Source organism: Mandrillus leucophaeus, unplaced genomic scaffold (genome assembly GCF_000951045.1).
Source record: "Mandrillus leucophaeus isolate KB7577 unplaced genomic scaffold, Mleu.le_1.0 Scaffold518, whole genome shotgun sequence".
NCBI classification, from domain to species: domain Eukaryota; kingdom Metazoa; phylum Chordata; class Mammalia; order Primates; family Cercopithecidae; genus Mandrillus; species Mandrillus leucophaeus.
In genome coordinates this window covers 687211-700662 of record NW_012105564.1, presented here as the reverse complement: position 1 = coordinate 700662, position 13452 = coordinate 687211, and the positions used below count along the sequence as shown (strand labels likewise).

The following is a 13452-nucleotide window of genomic DNA, read 5'->3' as shown; positions in this document are numbered from 1 at the left end:
AGGGTAATTTGCTTAAGTTCACTGTCACTCTGGATGCCAGGAATAAAAACCATCATCACTTTCTTCCTTTGTGAGCATCAAGTACGAAGATGAGATATTTTAGTTATAAATTAGTGAAGTGTTAGGATTTAAATTTTATTTAGAAATTAAGACTTCTCCAGTGAAATACCTTTTATTCATTTTGTTCTGCATCTTGTGGAAGTACTGAATTCAGGGATGTTACTATATTTTCCAAGTTTGCTTCTTCAGGTCAGTTCCAATGTGGTTTAGAAGGAATTTATTTTCTCATATCCTCCCCATAGATTTCTCAATAGTATAATTTTCTAGGGGATATCTGGTTCATTTTGGGAATTCTGGAAAATTTTGCTTACTGTTTTTTACCAAATATTCACAATCTAAAATTTCTGACAGAATTAAAAATACCCTACAGAAACCAGCATATTGTACAACAATGATTTATTACTATGTAATGAACAACCACCTTTTGGCTGGTCATGAAAATAAAAACCAACACAAATATGGCAGATCCCCATTTTCTAAAGAAATATATCTTTATTGACCTTTTCCATTTTCTTACAAAGCAGTTAAAAACTCATTCTTACCCTTGCATGCTATTCAATGGTTATGATGGCTGCCTCCTTATGAGACTGTTAGTGGAGCTCTAGTAAGTTTCCTTAAGCACCACAGAAGATCATCATTGCTTGGTCCCACTTTTACAGGAAAGAATCCAAGTTTCACCAGACAGTGTATACTTAGCTCTCTTGAAGAAGACCAGTTTAGTGGATTAATGTCTAATTTACATACAGTAATAAAGACAAACTTTGAATCTTTACAGATTAAATGCCCACTTTATACCATGGTGTAATTGTTTGAATTATGGGTGAGTGTACAGTATAGAGATGTAGATGCACTAGATATATCTATAAATAAAATAGTGCTTTAAGGTAACAATATTCTTTGGCTGACTTAAATGCCTGTGGTTGACTCTTATAAAAGACTAAAATGAAAATGGCCCCACTATTATTGTCAATCTTAACACAGAGCTTGTGCGGAAGGTCCCTATACTGCTGACTGTCAGCATCTCCAGGTCCACGATATGTTCTCTTGGTCCTGATAATGACTTCACGAGCACAAGCATTGCACTTACAGGACTTGTTTGCTAAAATAAAAGAAAAAAGAAAAAGGAAAGAATAATTTTCCTTGCATTGGAGTTTCTATGCTTTGTTAGTATACCTCCTATAAGAATTAGGGGGAGAATTTTGAGGGTGGTATACAAGAGCCACTACTTGGTCCCTTCTTGGTTTCAACTCTTCTTGGCTCTTATCCCTTGTCTAATACAGTCATTAGTTCCAACTTCCAAGGACTTGCTTTTTTTTTTTTTTTTTTTAAAAAAAAAAAAAGTTCTTTGTTTTTGATTCCTCCCTCTCTGTTAACATTTTTCTTCACTTTTATTGAGAAGTTGTGGACTTTACAGAGACTAGAGCTTAAGTGAGAATCTGATAATTTCTGAACTTGTAAACAAAGTTGTCACTTTTCATTTTCTCAACATTGTGCATCTGTTTACATTTTAGTAAGTAAAGAGAAATGGAAACAGTTTTTCAACAGAATGTGGTAAATGCTAAGATATATGGGGTTACCCAGGGCACGTATGAAGATACATAAATGTGTATGTATACAGGGAAGACAAAGAAGAGCCCTGAAGCACTGACAGAAAGCTTTTGAAAGCCTGAGGAGAGTCACCAGGGACAACTGAAAGTTTTGTAAAGTAATATGTTCAGAAGAACTGGGTGCAGTTTCATTTTGATGAAGAATGTGATGGGTTCTTGTGAGTGGAGGGAGATGAGGTTGGAGAGGGAGGTAAGTGTATGTGTGAGTTTGAATGCCAACGGATAGAGTCATGGATTAGGATTTAGCAGTTACCTCAATGGGTGGACATTAAACCAAGGGAGAGAATGCTTTGGTTAGGTCTACTTGCTATATACTCATGAGCAGCTTGCGACCCTCTGCTGCAGCAGTCAGCATCTTTCTGATCACTTGTTCAGTGTCTTGACTACAAGCTCCATGGGGGCAGGAACTGGCTTGGGTTTATTCATTTTTATGTCTCCAGGATCTTCCATGGTGCATACCTCTTGTAAACAATAGTTGTAGGTAATAATAACACCTTGACGGTGTTGATTGAATTAATTTATTCATTTAAAATATTTTTTTAGCATCTGCTATGTGCCAGCTACCATTCCATGTGCTGAGGATAGAAGAGTGAACAGACAGGTGTAGTCTCTGCTCTCATTATGCTCATATTCTAGTGGATGACATAGTTCAGTGAACACTAGACTAGGCAGTGATAGGGCTATGAATAATAATAGTAAGGCTCAGTAAGGGAGAAGAGACACTGGGGTACTGGGGGGTATGTTGGATATTCAACCTTCAATTTCATGTACTTTCTTTACAATATGTTCTCTTTTCCAGGGAAGATGGTTTTCTCAGCATTTTCTCAAAAGGAATATAAATCAAATTTTATATTTATCCTTTCAAGAATCAGGCTACTCATGACTATCAAGAAACCTTCTGTGACAGCCCACGTTTTATTTGGACCCTGGAATTGAGCACAAAATTGCCCCCTTTCTATTTTCATAGATGTTAATTTTTTCTACACAATAATATTTAAAGTTCCTTAAAATCAGAAAATGTGCATTACATGTCCTTTTAATTCCTCATGACACCTAGCATAGAGCTGAGCATGTAGTAGGTGCTTAATTAAGCTAATTAATTAACCTAATTAACTTATTTAACCTGCTGTTGATGCATTTCAATGCCCTCTGCACAAGTAGAATTTTAGTGGAGAAACTGTAGGGTCTGATCCAAGTACTTTTTGAATTATGTGACAAGAAATAGTCTTGAAATGTCTATTTTTATTATTTTAAATAATTTTTTTTTCAAATAATTTAACATTATTTAACTCTGGAACTATCAAAATTGGCAATGTTTTATATCAGTCATGAGAAGAAGGATTTCACTGGAGAAAAACACTTTTTATTTGAAAGTATCAAGTCAGTAAATGCACTGATATGAATAGTAAGTAACTGTAAAAGTGCCACGTTTAATTGCAAAGAAAAAACACGTTGGAACTTTGTTTCACTCTTTGGTTATTCTGCTAGAAAATTTTATTTTCTTACATTATGGCTAAAAGTTCAAAATAGAAAATTATTTTTAAAGATTTTGTTATTTAAAAATAATGTTATTTGTTTAGGCTAGAATTAGTTAATTGGCAGTATCTGAACTGTGTAAAATTCACTCAGTGGAAATTTCTTATAAATAGCAAGAATATGTCAAATTTAAAATATCAAATGTTAAAGAACTATATTCTTTTTTGTTAGAAAAAATAATTGTAATAGATTGCATTTTGCATTGGGTCTTTCTTTTCAGAAGTTGGTCATGAGAAATTAATCATTTTCTAATATACTGGCAAAGAAATAGTATCACATAACTCTGGAGCTATATGGGAAATTAATATATCAAAAAACAGGATAAATGGGTAAACATTAAAAATCTGTAAACTGTGCCACAAGGACGAATTTCCCAATTTAATTCATATTCTCAAAATGAAATATTGGCTTTAAAATTTGATTAAAAATAAAGAGTGCCCAAAGGAGTTTTGAGAAAATTGTAACTGGATGAATAACATCATTAGCATGAAACAGTTACCGTAACTCTGCAAACTACTTGGTAGGGTGCCATCATTTTCACATGAAGTGGTGAGCCGTATTTAAAATATGTCCAAATTTTAACCTAAAATGAACTTGCTGAGATTTTGTAGGGAGACTGGAAGGCTGAGGCTTTGGGGTCAGGGAGACCAGCTCAGAAGCCACTGAAGGGATCATGGAAATGACAGGAGCCAGTTTATGGGAAGAGACATAGGGATGTGAGGAAGCAAAGATAACCCAGGAGACAGTGTGAAGAGGGAAATGGCAGAATTCAGAAAGTAGATTTCACACAGGCAATGAAAGATAGGAAGGTGACTCTATACTGTCAGCCCAGAAGTTTGCAAGAATGGTACAACTACTGACACATACTGTGCGGGGAGGTGGGGTCACTTCTCACGTACTTACAGGTTTCAGTTTCGGTGTGAATGTAAACTGACTTGTGAATGTAACAATGATGAATTCATGATTTCTGGAAAACTCTTTAGAAGCTCCAGTAATTATTTTGGATTTGAATTATATGTATGCCTATATATAATTAATTAACCATCAATGATTAGTGATACCTACTTAGGGGGTGTTTGGGGCGGGGGGATGGGAGGCTTGTATTTTGGTAGTCACACACAACTCTATCAGAGTCTGCCAAACTTAATATTTGAGTGACTTCAGGGATGCTACTTAAACTTTCTGCATCTCACTTTTCTCTTCCGTAAAAAATGGAGATGAATATTAATATCTATCTAGCAGTGTTACCAAGAGGAATAAATGAAATAATGTACCTGGAAGGGCTTACACAATGCCTACACATAAGACTCTTCAAATGTTTGCTTTCCTTCCACATGTGGATACCACACAACAACAACAACAACAACAAACTCCCATCTTTCTCAATAGTTAAGGCTGCCTTCAGGATACTTACTCGTAGGTAGAACTCTCCATTTTCATTTCCAGATTTAATCCGAAAAGTATTGATAGTGTTGGCATAAATAGTTGTGGCCTGTATCTGAAAGATGTCCGATGGCACAGACCTATCAGATCGGATGCTCATGTATTTGTAGACTATTGACTGGGGCAGTTCTCGGCACATGGCATTTGAGACTGGGCAAACACATCGGCTGCAGAGACAAACAAAAGTAGTTAGCAGTTTGGCTTGGTAAGACCAGAAAATCCTCACTTTCAAAAGTTCTGATTTTTCTTACTTCTCTGGTGTTAGAATGTAGGGATCTTGACAAGGATTTCGTGGATAACAACGGAAGCCGCCATGATAATTCCAACACATTTCATCCTCCCGGCATTCATTTGTGGTCTCACACTCATTTATATCTGTAGAGATGTAGGGTCAAAGAGTTTACTAACTAAACTAATGAACTGATCTAATTAAATCATATTACTGGCAGATTCTGTTTGCAAGGAAGGAGGTGTGAGGGCATCTGGACTGTGTTCAACCTGCTTTTAGACACAAGCCTGGGTGTTCATTGCATTGAATTCAGGACAGATAGAGCTGTGACATTCTAGGCAGATTAATATGTGTCATTTCGTGATATTTTATCCAGTACCTCTTGTTCATCTGTTGAATTCAAAGCCCAATGTTAACCATTGACTCTGCCTATATAAAAGTTAAATAAACACCAGTTCCTGTCCTCAGGGACATTATAATTAAGGGAATATGTATATGGTTACTTAGAAAGTAAAATGGAATTAAGTAAGAGACAGATAAGTATACTGGGGGATGTGGAGCAGAGTTGGGTCATTTTGCCAGAGGGATTAGGGAAGGCTGAAGGAAGGAAGAGGCATCTCAACGTGGTCTTAAAGGGTGATGGTTAGATGGAGTTTTCATGGCTGGGGCAGGGAAGCCTTTCCAAGCTGAGAAATCAGCAAGCATAAATTATGGAGGGCAGCTTACCATCTCTTTCAGGAACTCGGGAGAAAGGAGAAAGCTAGAAATGTGGTTTCAGTAAGCTGAAGCATGCTGGGAGTGGATTATTACTGTCCAGAGGAAGCACAGCACAAGAAGTGAAACTATGAAGTGTTCCACCTCGTAGAGCATAGCAATTTTAGGACTGTAAGGAAAAAGAGGAAGTTAAGGAAGAGGCTGTCAGTGGAGGGAGACAACCCAGGAAAAGGCACTGCCAAAGAAGTCAGAGGGAGAGAGAGTCCCGGGAAGAAGGGCTGTGTTTACCTCAGGCTGGACAAAGATTGACTTTAGATTTGTGAATCAGAAGCCTCCAGATGACATCTGAGAGAACAGTTTTACTAGAGAGCCATTACATTTACAACAACAATACAAATAAAATTAATATCTACATCTCTATGTCTGTCTCCCTTTACATTTGAATAGTGATTTATATTTTATTCAATGTAAACTTTTTCTGAATCATTCCTTCTCCACAATGAGATATTTTCATTCATGAATTTACTAATTCCGTAAGTAATTTACTGAATCCTTACTTTAAGCCAAGCATGGGCTAGGTGCTGGGATATGGTCTCTTTTGAATTCTCATATCTGGTGTTCTTTTTTAAGGGCCTTTATTGCTTTCTGCTTTGCATTATTGAAATCTGCATGTCTAGCTTAACCCTTCTATTAGCTTGTAAACTCCTTGAGGGCAACGGTTATTGTACCCATCTTTTAATCCTTTAATCACCTAGCATTAATGCAATAGAGCACCTGGCTTTTAAGAAATAATAAATTGAACTAAGTTGCTCTTCACGCAAACTCTGTGGAGGTAGGTGAGAAAGATATTTTCACTTGATATGGATGAAAAACAAATAAGGGTTTAGTGGCTCATTCTAGTTCACATACTCTAAATAATTCATGCCTTGACTTTGGAGGGAAAAAAAAGTATTTTAGCTTCTAAACTGGCTAAAGTTATCTGGAACTCAAGAGGAGACTGGAAAAGCCAGGTAGTCTCCAGGAGACAGTTACAAAAAGTGTCTTCTTGGGCTGGCTATGGCTAAAGAAAGAAAACTTAGATTCTTCGGATGAAATCACAATTGACTTATCCTTTCAGTATTTTCCACTTTTTTGAAAAATAAAGATGCTGTTTAGGTACAGGGAAAACTAATACTGATTTGTTATATGGAGTCCAACAGAAGCAAAAGACAACTTTATAATTTCATTTATTACTTCCAGTAATGTAGAGCCTAGCATAATCATCACCTTAATCATTCTGGAAAAATTTTCAGAAATTAATACTCTCAAAATATTTGATGAGTGTGTGTCTATGTGTATGTGTATTCTTTGTCTCTCTGTCTCTCTCTCCACACACACACACACACATATGCACACACACACACAGTTTTCATTTGTATAGGCCTGTGAAATGAGAACAGTTATTTCATCCCCAAAATAAGTCTTTGGAGAAAGTTAAGAATCCAAACCTTTTCAATTTCATTTTATTCCTGTGGACAAGGCTCAAAAGGAATGATTTCAGTAGGGGAAAGCAATTGCTTTATACTTTAGAAGAATGTTAACTCTTTTTCACAAAAAATGTTTTGGCTTAACCAAACATTCTGAAGCTGCATATCTTCAACATACAACATTTATGAATCCCCCACTTGCAACTTTAGTGCATTTTCCACCTTTAATTACAATAGATATAAATGTTTCCAGATAGATAGGCTAAGCAGGTAGGAGCCCACTGTGCATTAATCTGCTTCTGTCTTTTGCTGAGCATCAAATCAATTTTTGATTAGAAACACATAGATATTTGTTTGAAGGACTCCAGAGAAATTTGTTAAGACATTCCACTAGCTAACATTTTCTTGCATATAATATGCTTGTTGAAAGTCGCAATTAGGGTTCAGTAAGTAAAACCATTGGAATGCAATGTTTTCCCACAATTAACATTTATAAAGTGTGTAGTAACCTGGAACGGGTTATAAAGATGTTCATTGTGCAATGAACTACATTCTGATTATGCTCATACTCATTGGTAGGAGTCCAGTTGAATAATTGTGTGCCTATTATAAAATCCCAGGTCATAGATTTCCTCTGAGTTAATACTTTCCTGTAAAATCATGATATAGACTGAGAATCCCCAGTGTCTCCTTTCCTTGATCTTTTCTTTTCTTAACAGGATCTTTATTGTCCTTGTGTGCCTTTACTCCAACTCTGATTAAAAAGGACTCTCTACAGAAGATTTACTACTGGCCAGTTACATTGGTAAGTAAATTTCATAAAAACACCTTGACTTGTACAGCCTTTATAGTTTGCAGATTATTTTTATGTATGTCATTCCACTAAATTCCCACAACTCCCTTTTCCAAATGAGGAAGCTGAGGCTCAAAGCAGTTTGATAATTTGTTCAAGATTGTGCAGACTGAATACAGTGGAGCTGGGATTCAAACAAGTTTTTTGTCCTCAAGTTCGGTCATTTTTTTCATTCTTTTGTTGCTTTGTGTAAATTTAAGTGTTTGTACTAACTTTTCCAGGATTTTCTACATTTTTGATTTTATCTGACAGTCCTTTCCCTGTAAAGAAAATTTTCAACTACATGCAACATTGGAGGTAGGGTCCTTTTTTTTTAGATTTTTCTGAGACTCTGAAATCATACCATTATAGGGAGTGGCCTCTTCCACTTTTGTATAGTTGTGAAGATCATCTGAATGTTTATTTTGAAACTAGACCCAAGGTCATTAGCTACTTTGGGGTTAGTAGTTTTTCTCTAAAATATTCAAATATATTTTACGACATACTAGGCTGACTTTTCTCAGCACCTACATTCTTACCCAATTCATAATTCTCGTATTTTAGAGAACTGAGACTGGATGGAGATATGTTTAACTCACATATTGAGCTTATGCTCTATACTCAAACTCACAGGTGAAACATTTTAATAACTGAATCTTTTCCAGTGGATGATTTGAAGATGTATCTCAAAGAGATTATGTAGGTTACATAGAAGAAATATCAATATTTTATTAAAATTATTTATCTTTTAAGGATGAAAACTGATTACTCTGAATTTCAAGGAAAGTCGGCATAAAGAAATATCAACATTTTATTAAAATTATTTATCTTTTAAGGATGAAAAATGATTACTCTGAATTTCAAGGAAAGTCGGCATAAGCATAGAATTGCCTCTTTATGAGATGTATATATTTTATGATGAACAGGGGAAAAAAAAGCTTAAATTGTATATTCAAAGTGGGAAAAATGAAAGTCTATGGGAGAATCCTGTAACAACTTCTCGTCTCTTCCTGGTTAAAACTAAATACCTAACATATGAAAAAAAAAAAAAAACTTACCTTGACATGTTCTACTTCTCACCACTTGGTATCCCTGGGGGCACATACATGAGAATTTCCCAGGTTCATTGACACACTGATATTGACACAGGTAGCTTGAGGTTCTGCATTCATCAATGTCTGTCGAATCAGACAAGAGCAAGGACACAGAGTTGAAAAGCTTATGCACCACTACTTTGGATATATATATATATACACACACACATACACACACACACATATATATATAAAGATTAAAAATATTTATATTAAAATAATTATATATAATTAAAATTATATTTTAAGGAGAAAAATTATATCTGTATATATAAAGAGATCTGGCTTCTGATCCTATTCCTGCTACTGTGTGACTTGGGCACATTTCTTAAGTTGCCTGGGTTTCATATACACACACACACACACACACACACACACACACACGTATATATATATTTTTTCCTGCTCAACAGTCCCAGGGAAGTAATATACTTTTGAGGTGAGCTAAAGAGAGTAAAAATATTGCAAATTCTGAAATAGAAATACAAAACTTTATAAGCAGCTGAAAGCTAAATTCTAACAATATCAGCTTATTTCCCTCTATGACTTCACAGCACAAAGAGTTTTTCTTATCATGACTTTTACTGAATCGTTACTCACAATTTGGCTAATCCTGGACCTAACTACACTACTGAATGAATTGGCTTGTGGTTGATGGTCTTCATTTTGGACTCTGCAGACCCATCCAGGATGTAGAGTTCATGTTTGTCTTCTCAGAAATTGGGTGACTTTGACACCAAGTTCATCTGAGCTTTGAACTCCAAGTCCCCTAACCTGTGCAAGCTTCCAGAATGACAACTTGGCAGGAGCTGGCCTTCAGGGGAAGAATGCTTTACATTTCTGAATAGTGATGTCCCTACAGTTTACTCAGAAGGGCAGAGGCAGCTGTCCTGAGGTAGCCTCTTTCAGTTTTGAGCGTAATGGCATGATGTGAGGCTTCTCTCGTTAGGGTTCGAGCTTTGTGTAAAGCTGAGTGAACTGTGAGGAGGTCAGGGACATCAAGTGTCCGTGGCATCCCCCTCAGGATGTCTAATACCTTTTGAATTATACAACAAAATGTGCACATGCAATGGACTCTGAAGGTCATCAGTCTAGTTAAATGACCCTCCTCTTGTTCATGTGGAAAGTAAAACCCAGGCGACTTAAGAAATGTGCCCAAGTCACACAGTAGCAGGCATAGAACCAGAAGCCAGATCTCTTGATTTTTATTTTAATATTTTGACATGCACTTGGCTATTCTGAAACTTAAATGTGCACACCAGTCACCTGGAGTTTTTGTTGAATGTAGATTCAGACTTAGAAGGTCTGAGTTGGAGCCTGAGATTCTGCGTTTCTCATAAGCTCCCAGGAGGTGCTGACACACCTGGTCACTGGATAACACACTGAGAAGCAACATGCTAGAGCACCCTTTCTAATTATTAGGGCCAGCCTGCACCTAATATTTCAGTTATTTTACTTCCTTTCCTTTTTCTTGGTAACACACTAAAAAGGCAATGTAACAACTGAACTACATTAACTGGATTTCAGAACAGAATTCCCATGGGTAAACATTTGTTTTCATAAACGGGTACATAATCAGATAAAACAACAGCAATCACAGGGATTGGACTTTATTCCATACTATCTGGGAAGAGTTTTACCTTCACAGTTGAGCCTGTCACTGCTTAGTTCATATCCTTGATTGCACTGACAGATGAATGAACCAAGAATGTTGTAGCACTGCTGAGCACATTGATTGCTGGCATCACATTCATTTATATCTGGAAAAAAGTTATATATATATATATATATAGAGAGAGAGAGAGAGAGAGAGAGAGAGAGACTTTAAACACATCCTTGCTCTTTTGTACCTATGTCATCTGCTGATAAATAATTCCCTAGCTGAATTATTTGCCCTGCAGAAGCTCACTGGAGAACATCCATTTAGGTTTCATATTTGTTGGAACAACTTCAAACGTCTGTCATATATTTCTTTTGGAAATACCAAAATATTTTTTCTAGGAATGACAGTTAGTTTGATGTTTGATGAATCTTTCCAAAGGAATTTAATGCTTCTAATAAATATACATTCCAGTATCTATTTTCTTTTGTTGTTGTACAGATACAAAATGCCAGTTCTATAAATAATTGATATAAGACACTTACACTGATATGGTCTCTCAGCATGCTGTACTGAAGATTTATCTGTGCTATTTATTACTTTTTAAATGGGTTCTGTTAAATTCCATTACAATTATAACATAAGCCTTTGAGACCCATACGGAGTTTTGCAATGCTCTAAAGCACTGAAAATATTGTGAAAAGGCATTTTTCCTACACTAGACTTTTTCCAAGTCATGCCAATCTTTTAATTGTGTGCCGTGACATTGCATTCTGAAAGGGGAGAAGCAGCATGTAAAAATCAGATGCACTTGCAGTGGAAAGTTTATATACTTGAACTGGTAGTAACCTCTTTGGCACTTTCAGTATTATATCACACACTTTTGACTAATTGGTGTATGTATATCAATTGATTTGTAGTTTTAAATTTGTTGATATAGCCACAAAGGAGAACTAAAACCAAAGTTAAAAAGTTTTCCATTCACATCTTGATGTGTTTTAAGACACAGATTGGTTATTATCTTTTAAGCTTTATGATTGCTGAAGGGAAGTCGATAGAAACTATTTACTCAAGAACATAGAAAACTGGAAATACTGCAACATGGCATGGGGTTTCCTTTTGTGAAGACAGAAATCAGCAAGTTCTCAAAAGGCTTACCTACGCAGGTATAGTTGTTTGCTGCCAACTGAAACCCAGGACTGCACTGGCAATAAAATGAGCCTGGTGTATTCACACATCTTTGGTGGCAATATGGAGGGATGGTACATTCATCTATGTCTAGGTTATCAGGCACATACACAAAGAGAACAAAATGATTGAATTAGCATTGCTGTTTGCTTTCAAGTTCTCTGTAAAGCATTATCTAGAAAACCTATCTAGAGAAAATCTCTTTTTAAAAGGAATACTTTCCTCTCTATTTTGTTAAAATTAGGGTATATATATATATTTTAAATATACTTCATATTCTGCAGTTAAGATGTTAAGAACAAAGACTCAATGTTCATGCCATTCAGTGGTAAATAAACTTGGTGGGTGGGTTGAGATTTAAAGAAAAAAAAATAATTGAGACTATTGTACATATATATAAGATGTCAGTTTGGGGAGCTAAAAGCTTATGTATAATTACAGAAGTGAAAAAGAACTACTGAAGCACATTGTGCAGCACGAAACAAAGAAGAAAGAGTTGTGGGCTGTGCTCAACTGGTGACCTTGGCTAAGTCACTTATGCCTTCAGTATTTTGTTTTTTTGTTCTGCAAGATGTGGATAGCACGGCTTGCCATGTGTATCTTAGGATGTTTTTGTATATCAAATAAAAGAACACTGTGGAAGAATAGGATGCTAAATAAGTTACCTCTTGAGAGTGCTCTTTTGACACTTTGATGAAGTGTTCCAGCCTGTGTCCTTCTCCTATAAATATTTTCAACTATAAAATGCTCAACTGAGAACTTGCAAAGGAGGATTAACATCTTAGAAGTGTAATAAAATTTCGTTAATTCATGATTCTACACTTTGTGACAACTTCAACATGGCATGTGTAATTTAAAACAACCATTATGCATATACAATGTAATGCTATATATGACACTGCCTTGTGGTAAACCCAAACAAAACAAACCTTTATGCTGGGCTCTTTTGGTACTTTAATAACTAAAATTATGGGAAGTAGTGTGCTCAAGTGGCCTCAGGATAACCTGAGTTTGAATCTTTGTTCTGGCAATTACTAGCTTGGTCTTAACCTCTCGAACTTCCATTTCCTCTTCTGTAAGTAGAATTATTGGGAAAGTTATATGACATAATGTAGGCAAAGTTCCTGGCACAAAGCAGGTAAACATAAATGGGAACTAATAAGCTGCAAGATATATTTAATTTAACTTGAATATTGAAATAAATAGTAAGAAGATATTCACATGGCTTTCCCCTTACTTTGTTCAGGTGTCCATTCAAATGTCACCTCCTCAGGGTGGCCACCCTTCCCACCAATATAAAATAGGTTCTTCTGCCCTATCTATTTCCTTACCTTGCTTTAGACTTCTTTGTAGTCCTTAACAGTACTCAACATTGTGTTATGTGTTTATTTGCTTCTTGTATGTTCCTTCACTATAGTGCATGGCAAATAAGAACTGTCTTCTCCCCTCAACTGTCTTCTCCCCTTGAGATAGAGGGTTTTTTGTCCGTTCATTGTTAGATCTGGAATAGGGCCTCGCATAGTAGGTGCTCAATAAATACTATTTGAATGAATCGAAACTTCACACTAATTAAGAGCAATTTTAGCATAGTGCTTCCTAGTCCTCAGTACTGTCATCAGGTGCTAGTATTGATAGCTAATTTGTATGAGTGGTATTATACTTTCTAATAGCTCCACGAGGACT

The 13452-nt window shown here is 35.9% G+C and overlaps 1 protein-coding gene across 2 annotated transcripts in view; it reads right to left on the bottom strand.

Moving 5' to 3' along the window:
* Positions 1-439: 439 nt before the first annotated feature.
* EFEMP1 (EGF containing fibulin-like extracellular matrix protein 1) overlaps positions 440-13452 on the bottom strand; it is a 57333-nt gene continuing 44320 nt past the window's right edge. The window contains exons 6-11 of one of the 2 annotated variants that reach the window (XM_011996504.1): positions 11740-11859; positions 10622-10741; positions 8946-9065; positions 4898-5021; positions 4618-4813; positions 440-1159 (exon numbers count right to left, since the gene is read on the bottom strand). In XM_011996504.1, the coding sequence (XP_011851894.1) occupies positions 998-1159; positions 4618-4813; positions 4898-5021; positions 8946-9065; positions 10622-10741; positions 11740-11859 (842 nt within the window). In that variant the 3' untranslated portion in view covers positions 440-997. The remainder of the gene's footprint in view (positions 1160-4617; positions 4814-4897; positions 5022-8945; positions 9066-10621; positions 10742-11739; positions 11860-13452) is intronic. The other variant, XM_011996503.1, reaches the window with a different exon arrangement.